This window comes from Scyliorhinus canicula, chromosome 9, assembly GCF_902713615.1.
Source record: "Scyliorhinus canicula chromosome 9, sScyCan1.1, whole genome shotgun sequence".
Lineage (NCBI taxonomy): Eukaryota > Metazoa > Chordata > Chondrichthyes > Carcharhiniformes > Scyliorhinidae > Scyliorhinus > Scyliorhinus canicula.
This window is the reverse complement of record NC_052154.1, coordinates 152,185,503-152,207,161: the sequence shown is the minus strand read 5'-3', so window position 1 is coordinate 152,207,161 and position 21,659 is coordinate 152,185,503. Positions and strand designations below refer to the sequence as shown.

The window sequence follows — 21,659 nt, the reverse complement described above, 5'->3', positions numbered from 1 at the left end:
TAAAGGCATTTGCTAGGCGGCAGGTGGAGGGATTCCCTTCGCATCCCGCGAGGGGGGTGAGCGACAGGGTGCTTCGGGGGTCTGGGTCGGAGAGGGGAAGATATCTGATATCTACAAGGTTATGCAGGAGGCGGAGGAGGCGTCAGTAGAGGAGCTGAAAGCTAAGTGGGAGGGGGAACTGGGGGAACAGATCGAAGACGGGACATAGGCTGATGCTCTGGAGAGGGTTAATTCTTCCTCCTCGTGTGCGCGGCTTAGCCTCATCCAATTCAAGGTGCTGCATAGGGCCCACATGACTGGGACGAGGATGAGTAGGTTCTTTGGGGGTGAAGACAGGTGTGTCAGGTGCTCGGGGAGTCCAGCGAACCATGCCCATATGGTCTGGGCATGCCCGGCACTGGAGGAGTTCTGGAAGGGGGTGGCAAGGACGGTGTCGAGGGTGGTGGGATCCTGGGTCAAGCCAGGATGGGGACTCGCGATTTTTGGGGTTGGGGTGGAGCCGGGAGTGCAGGAGGCGAAAGAGGCCGGTGTGCTGGTCTTTGCGTCCCTAGTAGCCCAGCGAAGGATCTTGCTACAATGGAAGGATGCGAGGCCCCTAAGCGTGGAGACCTGGATCAATGACATGGCGGGTTTCATTAAGCTAGAGAAGGTCAAATTCGCCCTGAGGGGGTCGGTACAAGGGTTCTTTAGGCGGTGGCAACCTTTTCTCGACTTTCTGGCTCAACGATAGGGTACAGGGACAGTAGCAGCAGCAACCCGGGGGGGAGGGGGGAGGGAAAGGGGGGGGGGGGGGGGGGGGGGGGGGGGGGGGGGGGGGACAATGACTATGTTTGTTTATTTAATTTTAATATATTTTTAAGTTCTTTTGTTGTTCATTGGGGTTGGGGGGTGGGGGGGTATGTGATACATGCGTCGATACGGTCTGGGGGTGTCACGGTTATTATGGGTTATTTTGTTGCATTTCATTGTTTGTCGTTATGTTTTATATTTTCTGTAAAAAATTCCAATAAAAATTATATTAAAAAAAAATAATACCAAAAAATACCTCAATAAAATGGTTATTAAAAAAAAAGATTCCGAGAGGTCCAAAGGGCAAATGTTGAGGCTGTTTCTGCTGTCTGGAGAGTCTAGAACTACAAAGCACAATCTGAGGATAAGGGATTGGCCACTTTGGACTGTGGAGGATTGTGAATCTTTGAAATGCTTTAATTTAAAAGGCTGTAAATGTTCAGTATTTGAATATTTCCAAGGCTTCAACTGATTCATTCTGAGTGATAAGACACGGGTATTTGACATGAGGAGAGTGGAGTTGAAACCAAAGATCAGCCACAATCTTATTTGATAGCAGAGCTGTCAAGGGGCTGTATGGCCTACACCTGCTCCTATTTCCTTATGACTTGAAAATATATCGTCCTCCCTGCATTGTCACTGGATCAAAATCCTGGAACACCTTACCGACCAGCACTATCACCTTATCGACTGCAGCAATTTCACGCGACGGCTCAGCTTGTCAAGAGCTTTCAGAAGGTGGGAAATAAACACTGGTCTTGTCATTAATCCAACACTCACCTCCCGAGTGAATTAAAAAAAATGGAAAATCTACTTTCCAGTGATAACCGCTATCATTAGTTTTTAAGTAAATATACAAGGAACTCACTGAAAGTAGGAAAAATGCACCCCACATAGCAGCACCTGGTTTAGAAGATTAGTTTTATCAGAAAGCAGCAGCAATAATTGGGCAGCAGGGTAGCATGGTGGTTAGCATAAATGCTTCACAGCTCCAGGGTCCCAGGTTCGATTCCCGGCTGGGTCACTGTCTGTGTGGAGTCTGCACGTCCTCCCCCTGTGTGCATGGGTTTCCTCCGGGTGCTCCGGTTTCCTCCCACAGTCTAAAGATGTGCGGGTTAGGTGGATTGGCCATGCTAAATTGCCCGTAGTGTCCTAATGAAAGTAAGGTTAAGGGGGGTGTTGTTGGGTTACGGGTATAGGGTGGATACGTGGGTTTGAGTAGGGTGATCATGGCTCGGCACAACATTGAGGGCCGAAGGGCCTGTTCTGTGCTGTACTGTTCTATGTTCTATACCCAGGAGGCAAATCAGCATCTGAAACTGGGAATGTACCAAGACCCTGTTTTTCCAACATTGTGCATCTTCAAATTCCGCAGTTAGGAAATGAAATGTGCTTGGCAAAGTAAGTATAGAGTGCAAAATCCTAGCTCGGATAAGAACTAAACATATTTTTGTCCCCTCGCCTCTCTGAGACAGAAACAGTCTCTGTTTTCTTTAGGAGCTTTTGATGTTGCAAAATATAGATTTCTATGGAGGAAGTGGGAAAAAAAAAACAGGTTAACAAGTCAGTAGTTAATTCCCCAGTAACACAACGAATATCTTCAACGTGCCAGATGGAACAGATGGAGCTGCATTATTCAACGCCATAAAATCGACCCTATAGCAGAAACCCCTCTGCGTTTCTGTTGATTTAAGAGCCGCTTGTACATAGGACCAAAAGAAAATTATGCAAAGACGTTCCAAGGCTGTTAATAGATGGTTTAGAAGTCAACCCATGGAGTTTATTTTTGATCAGGGTATTGCTCTTCTATTGATTCCAAGCTATTTTAAAATTGTTCACTGCTAATGAATGCTTATCAATCAACCAAAATATCAGATTTTATTCACTCATATACAATCGGTTTAAGTAATCAGCTACTTCTTCTGCTTTAAAACATGTTCTCAATTAATAATACCCTAATTTTAATTTTCAAATTATCAAATTATCCTACGCTCAATAAAGTTGCCGCAGACCAGCCACAAGAATCTGTTCCCTGACATAACATTTACTTGGAGTTTGTTTCAATATTATAAACTCACCAAAATAGCTCGAAACACTGTAGAGCTGATCCCTTCTGCCACCTCATACTCTCCCTTTTCATTCGGACGTGTGAAATTGTGCTCTCTCCCTGATCCAAACATCCTACAGGAACACATAACAGAGTGGTTAGCGACATGTTCATAAATTTGTGCTGGCCACTTCACTCAGCTAAAGGGAAAACTCAAGTTCTGAAGCTGCAAGGCTTAACTAATGTTGATTCTGAAGCTGCAATCACATATTGAATGCTAGCATCCAGGAAACTAATGAAGCAGTGGAATTTAATTTGAAAGGCATTTTACCCTCTCAATCTTGAACATTTCTGGGTTTGAGAGTGGACGAGGGAAGATAAAAGAAGGGGAGAGCTATTCTTTTTCAAATGAAAGTCTGATCTCTAAAAGTATTCAATGTTTTGCATCAAACTTTACAGATTACAATGGTGCTGTTTTAAAAAAGGGACTAGTTTTATGTTCTTGGGTCTCCTAACCTTCATATGCCTTTTGCTGTGGTGCTATTCCAGCAAAAGTATTCTTTACAATTTTAGTAAAGAACATTTTTCTAATAAAATACCAAGGTACTTTGCAGCTTAAGACAAATAAAATCCCATGGATTTTAAGAATTATTTTCTAGAAACAGGAAATGCAGTGGTAGCAAGGTTTAAAAAGGGAATCCCAGGAAACTGGAGTTAGGCAACTGAACCTATTAATGGTGAGTGAAATTGGGTGACAGAGTAACATGCGCAGAGCTAGAGTTGGAAGGGTGTACGTCGTATTGGAGGGAAGAGAGCTAAGAAGGGTGAAACATCCAGGGAATTTAGATCCAAGAATAATTAGAACTTCAATTGGTGGATTGAGCTGGAGGCTGTGTCTGAGAAAAATGGGGGGTCCGAGGCTTCAACCTCCCACGCGGCGTACAAGTTAAACTGAACAGGTTTCACACTGGAGTCGGACCCTGCTGCAACAAACTCTTCTGTTGGGGACACTGTGACTCACCCCTGTGCAACTGTGACGAAGTGCAAACCATGGTGCATATAATTGTCAGGTGCCCTGACCTGTGGTTCAGTGGCAGTTTCACTGAGCTGCACCAGGCTAATGAGGAGGCTGCCAACTGGATGAAGAATTTCAAATTTGACATCTGGCTGTTCATCTGTGCACATGATAGGAGTAGTACAACATCTCTAACATATTCTGGCATTTTCCCGAATACTGGTTCAGTGACTTATAGACATTGGTTTTCTCTCTCCTATTTCCTGGAATAGCAGGATTATGTTTGCTACCTTCCAATCCAGAGCAACTGTTCTAGAATCTAGGGAATTGTGGAAAATTAAACCAATGTATTCACTATTCCAAGTTATCTCTTTTAAAACACCAAGATGTAGGCCATCAGGTCCAAGGGATTTGTCAAAGTTAAGCCTGCTTAATTTCACCAGCGCTATTTTAAAAAACTAATATCCCAAGTTCCTCGTTCTCATTAGACCCATGGCCTGCCACTACTTCCAGAATGTCTTTTTTTATCTTCTAATGTGTAGGTGCGAAGTGATCAAATTTTAATGTCTCTGCCATTTCTTATTGCCAATTATTATTTTTCATGTCTCTGCCTCTCAGGGCCCCCCATATTTACCTTTGCGAATCTTCCATTTTTACAAAATTTTACAATCTGTTTTTACATCGCTTGCTAGTTTTCTCTCAATTTTTTTTCTTCATTAATTTGAGTATTGCTGCAAGAGAGACATCGAAGCTTCTCGTTTTGCACTCATCAGGACATTTCGCAAGACCATAATAAGCAGAAAACAACAATTTGTACTGTATGAGAAGAGTGTATGGACTGCTTTGTTCTTCCAAGGTAATCGGAGGTAGACTGAGCACTTTTCAGGGTTGAAATTCTGAGCAACGGGGGAAGCTAGCTGTCACATTGCTAATGTGCAGTAGCAACACGAGTGGTGTTCACCACTAACAGGGTGCTGCCGTCAAGCCAAAAAGACGTCTGCTTTTCATACAAATGAATAATACAGTATATAGATTTTGATGCCAGTGTGCTACTAGGTATGTAGCCCATACACCCCAAAGACTGGCGGATTGTATCAAACAACATGTCCAGCCACTGTTTGCAATAGGCAAACACAGACTATGCCCAATCAGTCCATGCTACCAAAACCGAAAACAGTGTCCAACATTAGATGCAGTTCTGTGATTGGACATTTTTGAAATAATCCTCAGTGTGATAAGAATTAGGCTGATAATCAATTTAAGATGGTCAGGAGGGCTCAGAGTGTGGTGCATTTACATGTACTAGAAGCAAAATATATTAATAAACAGGGCCCTGTTCTTTGCAGACAGCAAGAACGAACATATACACACATTGGGGCCTCACGGTAGCTTGAGGGGCCTCACGGTAGCTTGGTGGTTAGCATCAATGCTTCACAGCTCCAGGGTCCCAGGTTCGATTCCCGGCTGGGTCACTGTCTGTGTGGAGTCTGCACGTCCTCCCCGTGTGTGCGTGGGTTTCCTCCGGGTGCTTCGGTTTCCTCCCACAGTCCAAAGATGTGCGGGTTAGGTGGATTGGCTATGCTAAATTGCCCGTAGTGTAAGGTTAATGGGGGGGATTGTTGGGTTACGGGTATACGGGTTACGTGGGTTTAAGTAGGGTGATCATTGCTCGGCACAACATCGAGGGCCGAAGGGCCTGTTCTGTGCTGTACTGTTCTATTGCGCCTGTTTCAGCTAAACAATAAATGAAAGCCATTCACTGATTCATTCCTCGGGGCAATGTCTAGACCAATCAGAGTCATGTTGTCTGGTTTAAATTTTAAACAATGATTGATAGATAACGGTCAGTCAGTGACTATCAAATGCATTTTTCATGGCAAAAGCTCCACCAATCAGAATCCACTTGTCAACCAATCAGCACCCTCCTTTCATGCAGTATAAATTGTTGTTTTCCTCTTATATTGGTATTCTTGCAAAGAGTCCTGTTGAGTGCAAGACAAAAAGCTTTGGCATGTCTCTTTTTCTAGCAATTCTGTACTATCAAACAACTTTGTTTGGACTTTTTCCTCCTCCTCACTCCTCAGGCTTATTTCTCTTTTTCGCATCATTATAAGCCTCTTCCTTTAATCCCATCATACCTTTGCCTTTCCTTGTTAGCCAGTAGTCCCTATTTTTGGCGCAAACAAATTCACAAGCTATTTGCAATTGCTTTTAGGGGTGTTGGGGGAACGGGCAGTGAAATGAGGTTTATGGAGTTGATTGGCAGTGGAGAAAAAGCAGCTGGGGAAATAACTTTGCTCCCCAGATTGATCATTGTTGTTAGGTTTCTCTAACGAACAGATCTTAATATTCTGATTCAGAATTTACCCCAGCAATTAATTACAGAGTTGTTTCTTTTCCAAACAGATTTTAATATTCTGATTCAGGACTCATCCCAGCAATTAATCACAGAATTGTTACAGCACAGAATGAAAGTATCCCATCTGCGGTAGCTTTCCATTTTAACAATGCACCTCCCCCCCCCACCTCTTCCCACACCCCTGCACATTCTTATTTTTCAGATAATAATCCAATTCCCTCTTGAAAGTCTTAATTAAACCTGCCTCCACCACTCTCAGGCAGCACATTCCAGATCCTAACCACTTTTTGCATGCAACAGCTTTTCCTCATATATCCATTACTTATTTTGCCAATTACCTTAAATCCATGCCGTCTCATTTGCGTTCCTTCCACCAGCGGGAGCTGCTTTTCCTATCTACTCTACCCACACCTCTGAATTTTGAAAAAAATCTAACTCCGAGGAAAACAGTCCCAACTTCTCCAATCTAGCTATGTAATTAAATTCTTCACCCCTTGGAATATTCTTGTGAATCAGTGATAAAAACATCCCTTTGCATTACTTATTACGTACAAAATTGAATCAGAGAAAACCAACACGAAGAAAGATGTTATATGGGACAGGTGGAGGTGAGATAAAGGGAATTGTTTCACTGAGCAAGTTATGATCTAAAATACATTGCTTGAAAGGTTGGTGAAAGCAGATTCAGTAATAGCATTAAGAATTATATATATACTTAAATGGGAGAATGTTGCAGAACCAGTGGAAAGAACAGAGTGAACTAATTGGATAGGTCTACCAAAGAGCCGGCACAGGCACATGGTCTAAATGATCTCCTTCAGTGCATAAGGCTATGTTATTCTCTTAAATATAAGGAGCAAATAGGATGCGGTTTCCTATGCTTTGAGAGAAAGAGATCACCATGGTTTGCTGCCATATCACTCACTCCATTAAAGAAGCACATTAAAGCTCGGCAATGCAATAGGCCATGCAGGGAATTAAAGTAGACACGGCTTACCTGCCCAGCATTGTGTTGGGTTGCGCAGTAAAAATGGAAGGATCCACGACAAATCTGGTGTTGTCGACAATGAGCGTAACTCGTTCAGAAGTGCGGACACTTCGAGTTCCTTCTTTTATATTCTCATACACAAAAACCATCTCTCCTGCTGACTTGCATGTTCCATCAGCACTGGATTGGCTACAATTTCGGCTGATGTTGCTAACGCTGCTGGAGCCATTTGGGGAAATCTTTTGAAGACGAGGGCTGCTAGGCCGTGATGTGGAAGTGTGATCCTTTTCTCTGTCTACAGACAAAAATGTCACAACAAAGTAAGAATAATCCACCTGCATTCACAAATGCCATCTCCCTACACAATGTCACATCTAATTCACCCAATTCTCGAGAAAGGAGAGCATATTTGTTTAGATCGTCTGGGAATATTGACTTACTTCTCAATCTATTCAACCTTTTCCAAATCAATTTTGGTGAAATGAAGAGATTTACCCACATAACTGCATTGCTAACATCAACCAATCCAACAAACCTGACACAGCTCTCTACTTTGGCGATGGAATTTCAAGCTAATATTTCCACAGTGTTTTGAAAATATTTCACAGGGAAGAGAAATTAAGAATTCTATACTTAAAAGATGTGAGTATTTCATTGCATTACAATTTATATACTGCCTTCAACGTAATAGAAGGCTTCACATGAATGTTATCAATAAAACATTTGGTCCTAAACCACAGGAGGATATATCAAAATAGATTACCAAAAACTTGGATAATGAGTAAGGTTTTAAGGAACATGTTAATGATCAGAGGTGTAGAGAGGAAATTCCAGATCTTAGGGTCAAGGAAGCTAAAAGCAATTAAAATCAAGGGTGCACACGATGCTAAAATCAGAGGAACGCCAATATCTCAAAGGTTTGGAGGGCTGGGAGTGTAGAGATTGGGTGGTGCAAGGAGGAACTTCAAAACAATAGTGAGAAGATTAAAATTGACATTAGAAGCCAGTGTAGATCTGAGAGCACAGGGGTGATGGGTGAGTGGGGCTTAGTGCAAGTTAGGGTATAGCAGGAGTTTTGGATTGCTAATTAATATACATGTATGCTGTAAATAGTAACATATTCTAACACATTTATTCAAAACATGTCATCCGATTACCAAACTGAATAGATACAGGCCAACAATAATGACTACAATAATGGGGATAATATAAATTAAGAATAAGAACCACCTAAACCTTGTGGCAACCAGGGCAGCACAGTGGCGCAGTGCTTAGCACTGCTACCTCACGGCTCCGAGGAACTGGGTTCGATCCCAGCCCCGCGTCACTGTCTGTGTGGTGTTTGCACATTCTCAGAGTGTCTGTGTGAGTCTCACCCTCACAAACCCAAAAGATGTGCAGGGTCGGTGAACTGGTCACGCTAAATTGCCCTTAATTAGAAAAAAAGAAAAGTGTACCCTAAATGTATTTATTTATTTTACATTTAGAGTACCCAATAATTTTTTTTCACTTGAGACAATTTAGCGCGGCCAGTCCACCTAACCTGCACATCTTTGTGCTGTGGGGGTGAAACCAACGCAGGCACAGGGAGAATGTGCAAACTCCACACAGAGTGACCCGGGGCCAGGATCGAACCCGGGTCCTCAGCGCCGTAGGCAGTAGTGCTAACCACTGGGCAATCATGCCGCTCATACCCTAAATTTATTTTTTTTAAACCTTGTGGCAACTGATAATTTTGAGCTGCAAGTGGAAATTGCTTGATGTTCCCATGGCTTCCTTACATAGCCATTACAAGAATTCACCGATAAATCTGTTATTGAGCTAATACACTCGGCTCAATTTCCACTGCCTCTTATGTTCATTCCTCCACTTTCCAAAGGCTTGAGAAATAATTACAAATATTTTTATAGGCTTCACGATTTCACAAGCTGTGCCTCTGAAATTATTAAATAGAAACCAAATCTTTAAATGGTCTTGCCATAAATCTGGGAAGTACATTTCATAATTAATACTTACCATGATTTGAGTATCAAATGATTGAGGGCAGTGTCAATCAGCTCATTAACTCCATCAAATACAAATCACAATAGCGTTCTTATAGGGGAATTAAAGGCAACAGAGAGGTTTGGTTGGGTTCAATACTTGTTACAAGTTTTGAGAGTAAATTTTATTAAACACATAAACCAAAATACCATTGTTGCTTTGCATCTGCTAAATGGAAAACATTCCCAACCCTGCAATATTTCACAGATAGACTCTTGTTCCCTGGTCTTATAAGCATGAACTGTATACTTTGGAGCAGTGCGTTCGTGTGAAAGAGAAAGAAGAAGAAAAAAACCTGAAGTAAATTTAAATTCAGCCTCCTGGATTTGATACAAATATACCTGATTTATCTTAAGTTCAATCGTGGCAAGTCAATAAATTATTTCTGCACATATCACTCACACGAAACTCACATACAGTGTTCTATGCAGCTGAGCACTCCATCTGTGAACAGAGATTGAACAGCGAGCCTCTCAAATTCGGAATCTAGCTATGTTGATTTGCACTTGCAATAGTTGCATCCACAGTAGATCTCAACTGAGCAAATAATATGGTGTGAGAAAACCCAGAAAATACTCAAATGCTCTTCCCACTAGTTTGGGAAGAGGCCAGGAGTGAGATGGAAGATTGCTGGTGAACACATGGGCCATGGATCAGCTCACTGCCTTCAGCAGCCTGCAGCATATGATACTTACTTTTTAGCGGTGCTACAAACTGTGCATCACGAGCCTCCTTTGCAATTAATGCATGCATTGTGTTAAACTGATCTATTGTCACTTTATAATGAAATACGTTAAGTAGAAGCTCATGTTAATAAACTGCCCTTCTTGACATCCTGAAACCTTTATAAACGACAAAGTGCAGTGAGTTGCTTCATAGGCAAAAACAGAGAACTAATTTGTACAATCTGTTTATGTTGGTTGAAGGATAAACATTTGCCAGGAGACTCTTGGTTCTCTTACAGCTACGAGAGAGCAGATGGAGCTTCATTTTAACTGAATGATGTCATTCCCTCACTACTGTGCTGCATGTCAACCTAGACTGTGCATGTAGCTTGGCTTGAACCAATGATCTCATGACTCACCGTGGCAAGACTGCCAATTAACCAAGATGGACAAGGCGGCAAAATAGGTAGACTGTTTGCTTGTGAGGCTACTGCTTCCCCAAAATAAACCTTAGAATTACAGTAAATGATTTTTGGGTGCAATGCTAACTAAAGAACAAGTTGGTATTACACTGCACCTTATCAAGTCAGGATTCCCCAAGCGCTTCATGGGGGAATTAATTAATTTGTGAAGTGCGGTCATGGTTCTGGAACTAAACACAATAGCTCATTCCAGCATGGCACAAACCCAACAACAAATTAAGTGCAGAATTCATCTGGTCTTTGCTAATGGTCGAGGGATACACGTTGCCGAGGACACCAGCAGAAGTCCATATCTTCATCCGAACCACTGGCAAGGACAGCCAAGGTCTCTGTTTAACATCTGATCCTAAGGCACCTGTGACAATTTAGCACACCTTCAGTGCTGCAGAGAAGTGCATTTGCTCAAACACTGCAGCTGAACTTGAATCCATAACCTTAGATACTCTTGCTGTCTGCCAAAGGCCCATCATGTTTCTTAAAAGAGCAGTCTTTGAGTTGCACTCATTTTGATTAACCAATCTTAAATCCTCATGACAGCTGTTTACGGTTTGGCTTGTCAAATATTCCTTCAAAGATGCACATCGAAGGCCATCCATATTTTCTGAACTTTTGCTTCTATATTTACTTCCAAAACAAATATTTGCCAAAAATTCTAAAATATCCACATTATAACTTGCTATACTTCTCAGCTAGACAAATTACAAATACACATTTAGCATCACCTCCCACCTCCACTTCACCGCCTCTCCTGACTCGTCGCCTTCCTCCTGAACTCGCACTACCTCCCAAACCATCCTGCCTCTGTAAATTTCAAGTACACATTTAGCATCTCCACATTTAAATTATGTTTGCATAAAACTAGTTATTGAACAACTTTTTTTGAATTACTCTGGATTTTTTTTTTTTAAAACAGCACCAGCTTTGTGAATGACAATCACATGTATTTTAGATTAATAATCACCACTTGTGTTATCCTAAGTCACTAGAATTTGACCTTCTACAATTGTAATTATACTTTGCAGTTACACTTCTTTTTCACTCCTTTATTTCTTTTTCACTCCTCTGTTTCTCCCCACAATTGCACATCAGTCCATCAACAAGTTGGTAAGCAGCTACATTGATCCAATGTCCCTGCTAATTCAATTTAAAGCAGTTGTCAAGACTTACATGAAGGAAGCATCTTGGGGCAAGCAGCCAACTTCGGCTCTGCTTCTCACCCCAAACTTTGGAACACAGGTTTAAGACAATTGTCAAAACAGCCAAAGGCAAGATAAAGAGATTGTACTTTCAAAATGCAGGGCCCTGTTCAGAACCACAAAGCACTACATAAAAGGGCAGTGGAAGCAGATTCAATAATAATTTTCAAAAGGGAAGCTAAAACGCGAAGACAAAGTTGTAAGACTATGGGGAAAGAGTAGGGGAGTGGGAACAATTAGATACCTCTTTCAAAAAGCAGGCACAGGTATGATGCACCAAAAGAGCTGCTGCTGTGCTATATCATTCTATAAACTCTATCCAAAGTAAGAAATTCAGTGTGGAATATTGCAAGCTCCAACTCGTGAGACAGCACTGCAGATTTTACGGTTCTTGAATAAATCAGAAGGAACTTATTGAGCTGTACATATTAGCACAGTCTACAGTGAAGAGCATCAACTGTCAGTCAGCAGGAAGGTACTTTCCTCCAAATTTCCCCAAGGAGCATTGAGCTTTTCTGCTTTTTCATCAATGTGATGGTCATCAGAGCAGTCAGCACACAGCACGTTTTCCATTTGCCTGCAGAATGAATTTTGACACCTGCACCAATATCAACATAATGCATAGATGTGCTAAAACAAAAAACTATATAAACTTGTCATTTATATTTTTGTTTTGTTGCTATACCCATTATTGGTGTACATAAAATTCATTCCATATGTGGAAATTAGAGGAAACAATGCTCAGGACAGCCCATGGTGCTTTGCAGCCAGTGAAGTACAGCCAACCTTTGTTTAGCACTCCTAATGTGTTCTGAAAAAAGGCATGCTTAATGAAACAAGAACAGAAAATGCTGGAAAATGTCCGCAGGTCTGACGGCAACTGTGGAGAGAGAACAGAGCAAACGCTTCGAGTCTGGGTGACTCTTCGTCAAAGCTCTTAAGTCATTGAGACTCTTAATATTTGTTCTTGTTCTCGCTCCACAGATGCCATCAGACCTGAGATTTTCCACTGTTTTCTATTTTTGCTTCAGATTCTAACATCCACAGTAATTTGTGTTCATCCACATTTTTAATGAAAATGTCCCAAAAAATTGCTTTCGAGTATGAAAACAGATAAGAAGGGTGTGTTACATTCGTGACTTATGATTTTTAACATTTAAAATTTAAACTCTTCAATATGGTGCTGTTGCCCTCCTTGGTGGCCGAGCCAGAGGTGATTGTCGCGATGGATGCGGAGAAGGCATTTGATCGGGTTGAGTGGAGGTACCTTTGAGATTATGTGACAACATTGATTTTGGGCCAATATTTATATCCTGGGTGAAGCTGTTTTATAGGGTCCCCACTGTGAGTGTCCATACCAATGTCCTGGGTTTGGGTACTTTCAACTAAACAGGGGTACAAGGCAGGGGTGTCCACTATCTTTGTTGTTTGCCTTAGCATTGAACCACTGGCTATTGCACGGAGATCGGTTTCTAACTGGATGGGGATAGAGCGGGGAGGGAGCATAGGATGTCCCTATTTGCCGACGATTTGTTGTTATACATTACAGACTCTCTCTCCAATGTGAGGGAGACACTAGAGGTGCTCAGGAAGTTTGGTTCCTTTCCCAGGTAAAAACTAAACCTAGGCAAGAGCAAATTTTTTCCGGTGAACACTCCGGGCAGGGGGGTTGATGTCGGGAGGCTACAGTTTTGTCCAGAAAACTAATTTTCTGTATCTGGGAATTTGGGTGGTTCATGACTGGGCCTCGCCCCATAAACTTAACTTGATGGGGTGAAGGCTGATCTGAAGAGGTGGGATGCCCTTTCTTTGACTTTGGCAGGTGGAGACCAGGTGAAGATGAATATTCTCCCACGGTTTTTGTGTCTGTTCCAGTGTCTCCCAATCATTCTTTCTAAGGGTTTTTTGGTAGAGTCAAAATGTTAATATCTACTTCTGTTTCGGCGGGTAAGACCCCTCGGGTTGTTTGCAAAGGAATAGACAGTTTTCTTTTTGGGGGGGGGGGGGGGGGGGTTGGCACTACCTAAATTGTTGGGTTATTACTGGGCAGCAAACATTGATACGGTGCGTAGTGGTTTAGGGATCCAGACTCTATATAGGGGCTGTTGGTAGAGGCTTCCTGTATAGAATCGAATTTGAGGACTCTTGTCACCGCACCTCTCCAGTAAGATTTTCATCGAGCCCAGTAGTAATAGCCTCTGAAAATTTGGGACTATTTTTTAGGCTTGTGGAAACCATAGGTTTGTTCCAGCTGGTCTAGATTCAATGTTCAGAGCATGGGAGAGGAAGGGGTTGAAGAAGTTTAGAAATATGTTTTTGGAAGGTAGCCTTGCTGGACTAGAAGAAATTGTTGAGAAGTTCCAGCTCCCAAAAGGGAATGTATTTAGACATTTGCAGGTTCGAGATTTTGTGCGTAAGGAGTTTCCTTCATTTTCCCTGGCACCACTGCCTTCACTTATGGATTGGGTTCTGTCCTTGGATGAGCAGGAGAGGGAACGATCTCAAACATTTACAGGCAGATATTGGCGATTGGAAGAGATGAAGAGGGTGAGCAAGTTGGGTGTGGTCTTGGGGTGGGGATGTGTGGAGTGAGGCTCTTCAAAGGGTCAACCTTCTGAATTCTCCCTCAGTGCACCTGAACTGGTGCTGGTGTATGGGCGACTAGGGAATTTTCATTGCAGTGTTAATGTAAGCCTACTTGTGACACTAATAAAGATTATGTTATTTCCCCACCTTCTCCCATTTCCAGAGCTTCTCTTTTCCTGCACAGTGGGTGAGCTGTCAGTCAGTGTTGCCATTTGGTCAGCTGCATCTCGCAGGATTAGGCACAAATGGAAATCCCTCTCAGCGTAGCAACCACAGTTTCACAAAGCCATCGATTGGTGGAGCAGCAGAATACTGTCCATATGGCATGTGAGCAGTGTTAATAACCAAATGCCTGCATGGCCACGCAAGTGCATAGTTTAGAGGGAATTTGGCCACTGCGTCAGGGTTAAGACACCTTTCTTAAAATAAAAAAGTGCATCTGTCCCATCTAACTTCAGAAGAGTAACTCAATTCAATATTTCGTACCTCCCCAGCCAAGCCTGGAATCCCCTTGAACGGGACTCCCAATTATCATTGGGTTAGAAGCATCTTTATCACCAATAAAAATTCTCCTCCGCCACCAAAACAAAAAATTACTTCTCAAGCCAGTTTTGCATTGCCACACATTTTCAGGCTAATAGTTAATTTGCTGCAGTATTTCCAAAATGTCAAAAAAAATAAGAAGTCTAACTCACCACCATGATGCTGCCGAGTTGGCGAAGTTACGTTCCTAATGCACGGAGTGAGCTGCCCTTCTGTTCTTTCATGTGAGGAATCGCGAGAGCGATCGCTTGACCTACGCCGATCGCGTGATCGCTCGTACCCGGAAGCTGCGTGGAGGCTCATTTTGTTAATACGTGCTGTCCCAAGCTTCGGTGTGCGTGAAGGAGCACTGCAAAATTAAGAAAACCAGTTACAAATCCCCCAAAAACTTGCATTTATTCCATTACTACATCCTTAATGCTTCTCACAGACATGCATTCATAAGAGTTTTTCATTCTATGCCCTGAACCATTACAATAATCTCAAAATTTGCAGATAATTCTCTACCAAGACCAGATTTAATTTTACACTGTTATAAACGAGAACAAAATAAGTATTTATGCTAAATTCTAAACTGGTGCTGGTATACGTAGACAGGTGTTCAAAATCATATAAACCAACATACACAATGACATACAGGTATACAGGTAAACACCCTGTTGTCTACTCGGTCTGTCTCATATTTTGTGTCTCACATGAAATACACACCACCACACCTGATATCATGTGATCTGCTGGGAGAGGCAAAAAAACATTAAAAATCCAGGCCAATTACTTTTATCAGAGTAAATAAGGGTGCTATATTCAGTGGCATATGGGTCAATAACTGAAGGACATCAAATTAAGGTGCTTGGCACCTTAGGGGGAAAAAAAGTGACTCAGGGTGGTGGTAATAAGTTCATACTAACAATTAAAAAGGGATTGGATAAATACAGGATAATGGGGAAAAGGCAGGGGAACTAATTCACAAAGTCATTCCAATCACCCGCCTTCATGTCGAGTGATTTTGAAGTCCTGAGCTGAAAATTGATAGCACTTAACTCTGAAGTGGTTGATGTTTGCTAACGTGGTTACAACACATTCATGAAGGAAGATGAATGAAGCAAGGCTGACAGCTGTGGTTGTGGAAGCTGTCAGTCACAGCCCACTAAGCAAAATGAATGAATGGCTTCCAGCTAAAGAATCGGAGAGGTTTAAACGCAGGTCAACGCTTTTCTCTTTCCAAGAATGGACACGTGGTGCTTCCTCTGTCTGAGCCAGCAGGTGTATACCCAGGTGAGCATTACAACAGTAATTTTTTCCATTGCCCCGGTCTAGTCTGGGCTGTTCTCTGGATTCCAGACAGAGGTCTGTTTTCAGGGAGGTCTTGGGGGAAGGGTTCCTTTAGTCGGGGCTCTCTGTGGAAGGGGTGGGTCCCTTTAGTTGGGGGTCTCTGGAGGCAGCTCCCCTACCGGAGGTGGGGAGGTCACCTGTACTTGGGGAAGGGGACCCGGAAAATCCACAAATGGGGGGCAGATCTGCGATGCAGGGTCGGCTGCTTTGCTCTCCCGGAAGGGAGGGGGTGGGACCGCATCACCAGCTAGAAATGCCAACCCGATAGTGGGATTCCCTCAAGAATCGTGCACAGATTTGCATGGGGGGGGGGGGGGGGGGGGGCACTAAATTGCTTCCTGATTTGCAACATAGTCTCCCAAATGTAGAATCCCGGCCACTATTTCCACTGGCCTCTGAATTAATCAATTGAGGAATTCAATTGAAGAGTTTCACCAAAGAACAAAGAAAATCTTTTGTTTCATTTATTTTGTCCTTTTGTTTTTACACAACTTGTTAGAACATAGGTGGTCCCCAAATAGAAAAACTGAAGCAGAATTCAGGATTTTCCTTAAATAAAAGGAATCATATAAATAATTGAGAAAGTCAAATGTAACAAACATATGAAGCAAGGGTAATGGGACAGTCTAAAGTCTTTGAGTGCCTGAAGTATGAAGGCTCAAATGGCCTCCTCCTGTTATAAATTCTATGATTCTAGACTTTCAGCTGGTCAAGCATTCTGCTATATTGATACATCGAAACAGAAGAATGATCACCATTGGCAACATACAAATTTCCACTTTGAAGAAGAAACATTTCTCCGAACATAATGCAGTAAATTATACTTTTGTCGAAAAGCCCCAAGGATGAAACCTAAGGCAAGTGCTCAAACACAGTAATTAATTAAATGTATTTTTGTCTCATATCAGTTATCATAGAGCATTTCAACTGAATTGTCCATTTTGTAACTTGAGAAAGCAGCCAGAGGCTAGGTTTGCTTTAAAGCAAATTTGCATCCTCATTTCGTTTTTACTTACAAGTAGGATCTGTGCAAATTCTAGGCGAGACCTATCAATCTGAAATCGCTGCTCAGCTTAGCTTCACAGAATGCCTTTTCAGGACGTTAAATTAGCAATGGTTTACATCAGTGTTTTTCAAAGACAGGGCCGTGCGGGCAGGTGTCAGGAGGGTTGCAGAACGATCAGGTGCACCTTTCCTGCAGTGCTCCCACTCGCGGGGGGAGAGCACTAGTCTTTTACTTGGAGAATGGCCGGCAAGTTTGGAAATGTCCACCGATTCGGCACGTCTCAGCAATGGGGAGTGGTCAGCGAGATGGAGAGAGAAACCCAAATGTCCACGGTCGGGGCTCAGCCCCAGTTTGTGTAGAGACATCGGAGTGTCAGCTGGTATCCGGGAGGTTTTGTGACGGGCGCTCAGGGCGAGTGAGATCCAGAAAATGAAGGAGAGGGGAGGCCACTCCATCCTCATAGTCGGGAGGAAGATTCATACTGGATTTAATACGTTTCTCTTGTGGGGACCATGAATTGGATTCAATTTGAATTGGTTTTTGGAGCAGGCAAGGAGCTGGATTGGGGTGTGTCCCTGTCCACACTCTGAGGTCTGGATTTGTAACTGATAAAATATATATATATTTTTTTAATTGTTGATACCCTCAAGTTACCAGTACACTCTCACTCTCATACCATCTCCACCCACTTCCTGTACCATCCTCCTCCCAATTCTATCCCTCTGTACATAATCCTGTCCCCTCCCATGTCAGCCCCTCATCTCCCCTACCCCATAAAGTCATCATCCCCTCTCACCCCATTACCATGTTGTTATTTGTAATGAACTGAGAATACACTGCAACAGAATTAGAGGTTAATAAAGCTAAATAAATTGGGTAGGCAAAATCTGATGACATCAAGATCTTAATCCAAAAACCGGCCAGGATAAACATCAGGGCTCCAACAGCCAATGTACTAAAGAGAACAGTTGAGTCATTTAACTAACAAAATTATATTATTGAGAAGTGAATTGAGTCAATGTTTGAAATTGAAGTGCATAAAAAGATATGAAAACAGGAAAATTGAAGTAGATTACTCAAGCTGAAGAGCTACCAATGACACAGTTGATGGGCCAAATTATCTATTCTTGTGCTGTAATTTCTAATATTCTATGCCTGTAAGAAAAGGATTCAGGCAAATGGAACTACAATATCTTTCTGCTGAAGAATCTATATGCAACACACTTACTTTCAAAAATTGGATTGAAGATACATTTGGAGATCACATTACAACACATTACAAACAGCACAGTAGTGTAGTGTAGCGATTATGGTACTGCACTAACAAGCCAGAGGTGACGTCTTCATTTCGAAGGGTGGAACAGTGTAGGATTGGTGATGTGGTTGAGCACCTAGGTTCTTCAGGGACAAGAATCTGCCAACCTTCCTGGGTTTGGTCTTTATGAGGTTAATCCACATTAGGCCATTGGCTGAATTCCCTAGTCATCCACTAGTTGTAACAAATACAAAAACAAACCTTGAACACTGCAGCACTCACACCTGTACTGAATAAAAGTATATGCTGTTGCCCCGAATTAAGCCATAACATGTAGGCCAGTTCTATTCAGAATCCATAGAATCCCTACAGTGGAGGAGGTACAGTAGTCCCCCTTTATAACGCGGGTGTTGGGGTCCAAGACCCCAACCCGCGTTGTATCCGAGCCGCGGATATCCATGATGGGGGTTTTAAATTTATTTAAAAATCTATGCTAGCGCTTCCCATTGTGAGTCTACGGGGGGCGGGGGGAGAGGTCAGACACCCAGTGGGTGTTGGGGGAGAGGAGGAGACAGAGCCCAGTGGGTGTTGGGGGAGAGGGGGCGAGCCGGAGGGTGTGGGGGGGGGGGGGGGGAGAGGGGGCGAGCCGGAGGGTGTGTGTGGGGGGGGGGGGGAGAGGGGGCGAGCAGGAGGGTGTGGGGGGAGAGGGGGTGAGCCGAAAGAAAAAAAAAGAAATTGACACTGCCGGCTGCTCTCTCCCTCCAATCAGAAACATTAAAACTTAAAAGTTGGATTGGAGGGAGAGAGCAGCCGGCAGTGTCACTTTCAGCGGCCGGCTGATTATTTCAGTGAGAGCAGCTTCCTTCTCCGGATCAAAGTGAGCCGGCCGCTGAAATTGACACAACTGACAGTTGGGGTCCATAAGCCCCCCCGCGGTATATCGCGAACGGCGGTATTGCGGAGCGCGGTATAACGGGGGACTACTGTAGCCCATTCGGCCCATTAAGTCTGCGGCCCTCCAAAAGTGTACTCTACCTAGTCCCACTTCCCTGCCCTGTCCCTGTAACCCTGCACGTTGATCGTGGCCAATCCACCTAATCTGCAAATCTTTTGACTGTGGAAAGAAACCCACACAAACATGGGGAGAACTTATAAACTCTACACAGTTATCCAAGGTCAGAATCAAGCCCGGGCCCCTTGCGGTGCGAGGCAGCAGTTCTAAACCACTGTGCTACCGTGCCCGTCATGGGAAGACCGAAACCTCAATCACTTGTACAAAGGATGTTGTTACTGTGCAAAAACACTGGTGGAAACAAAGGAATCCAGCAATAAACAACGCGGTAACACAGTGTCAGTGCAGTGTCTCAACATGGTAAAAATGCAACTTCTAGCGGGAGTAATCCAAAAATGAAATATCATTCAGACACCACATTACATCTAGTCCCACAACAGCATTGGAGAATTCCAGCTATAAATTTAAAAAGGCATGAAAATAGTGCATAATTACATCTTCGTAAGAGAGTAGCTGACACAGCGCACAGGATTTTGGGCTTAATAAATAGAGATACGGAGTACTGAAGTAGGTAAGTTACGCTGAACCTTCATAAAGCTCTAGTTAAGCCACATCTAAAGTTCTGCAGATTATTCTGGTTTCCATACTTTGGGAAGTAGGGTCCTTGACAGGGTGAAGAGGAGATTTACCAGAACGTGATACGGGATTTTAGCTACTAGGTTAGGTATGGAAAGCCGGGGTTGTTCTCCTTGGACAACGGAAATTGAGGGAGAATTAACAGGAGGTGCACAAGATAATAACAGGTTTAGATAAGGTAGGCAAGGGAAAACTGTTTCCAGTGGAGGCGTTGGCGTAGCGGTATTGCCACTAGACTAGTAATCCAGAGGCCATGGGGTCCTGGGTTCGAATTCCACCATGGCAGATGGTGAGATTTGAATTCAATAAAAGTCTGGAATTAAAAGTACAACGATGATCATGAAACCATTGGCATAAAAACCCAACTGGTTCACTAATGTCCGTCAGGGAAGGAAATCATCAGTCCTTACCCATCTGGCCGACATGTGACTCCATACCCACACAGTGATGCTGTTGACTCTTAACTGCCTCCCTTTGAAATGGCTGAGCAGGCCCCTCAGTTCAACGACAATTAAGGATGGGCAACAAATGCTGGCCCAGCCAGCGATGTCCACATCCCAAGAACAAATTGTTCAAGGTCTGGGGATCACGGAGTTACGGTTTTGGGCAAGAGATGCGAGAGTGAAATTATTTTACGCACCAAACGGTAATGATGTGGATCTCTGGATACAAGAGTAGTGGAAGGGAAGATGATAGATGATTTCAAAGGGAAATTAGATGGCACGTGAGGAAAATAAACCTGCAGGGCTACGGGGATAGAATGAAGGGAATAGAACTGACTGGTTGCTCTTGAGAAAGCTGGCATGGATTCAGTAGACCAAATGACCATTTGCATCTCGAGAGCGGAATGGCAGTTTCCTCTCTATTATTTTCAATTTTGTTACATTAGTTGAGGAAGAGGGTTGGTGAAAATCTGCAAAGATGGTAAGAACTAAGTAACAAGTTCTGTAATTAACATTTTAAAATCACTTTTCAAGATTTACATGTTTCAAAGCATCTGCTTCTATGATTTTGTTAGCAAACCGTTAATTATGGAGAAACATAGATAATCTGCCTTATTTGTTAAAATGAACTTTTGAATCCAGCAACCACTTACAAAATAGCAATAGCATTATCAATATATCCCAAACATTTTAAACATCCTATGATTTTCTAACTAATATTTCACGTTCAGATTATATTTTATTTTTTAAGTATACACACTCCTTTGAAACATCCACATGCTATTCAATATTAAATGAAAACACTCGAGTGATGGCCAGTTAGTTCAAGGGATTTACAACCTTGTCTTGTCTCCTGTCTCTTAACTACTCTCCCCTCTTAAGTGCATGTTCGGTGAAAATAGAACAGATAATGAGCTCAGTGAAACCTCAATGATGTTTCATTAGAAACTGCAACCTACTAGAAAATATGGGTATGATTTAAAAAACAAAGCAAGAAAAGATTTTGGAGAAATTGACATTCCCAGCAAAGGGAATGAGTCACTTGAGAATCAAGTCAGTGACGTAAATCATACAGGCTAAAAAAAGATAAAAGTTCTCAAAGTTGACAGTCTGCAGCCATACTGAAATACCCATGAGAAACTGAATTGTAGCAGCGACCACAGCCCCTCAGGCTGATTACCAAACTGAAGTTAAAACAGCAGGTAGTTTAAATACAGTAAGCAAAGTACTCTGCAGTGCATTAAAATGCAGATTCGATCACA

The 21,659-nt window shown here is 42.7% G+C and overlaps 1 protein-coding gene across 5 annotated transcripts in view; it reads right to left on the bottom strand.

The window, feature by feature from the left end:
• btbd10b (BTB (POZ) domain containing 10b) overlaps positions 1-21,659 on the bottom strand; it is an 86,670-nt gene that overhangs the window by 18,630 nt on the left and 46,381 nt on the right. For all 5 annotated transcript variants that reach the window (XM_038807929.1, XM_038807927.1, XM_038807928.1 and 2 more), the window contains 3 exons: positions 14,866-15,062; positions 7,208-7,493; positions 2,868-2,970 (listed from right to left, as the gene is read on the bottom strand). In XM_038807929.1, coding sequence (XP_038663857.1) covers positions 2,868-2,970; positions 7,208-7,493; positions 14,866-15,016 — 540 coding nt within the window. In that variant the 5' untranslated portion in view covers positions 15,017-15,062. The remainder of the gene's footprint in view (positions 1-2,867; positions 2,971-7,207; positions 7,494-14,865; positions 15,063-21,659) is intronic.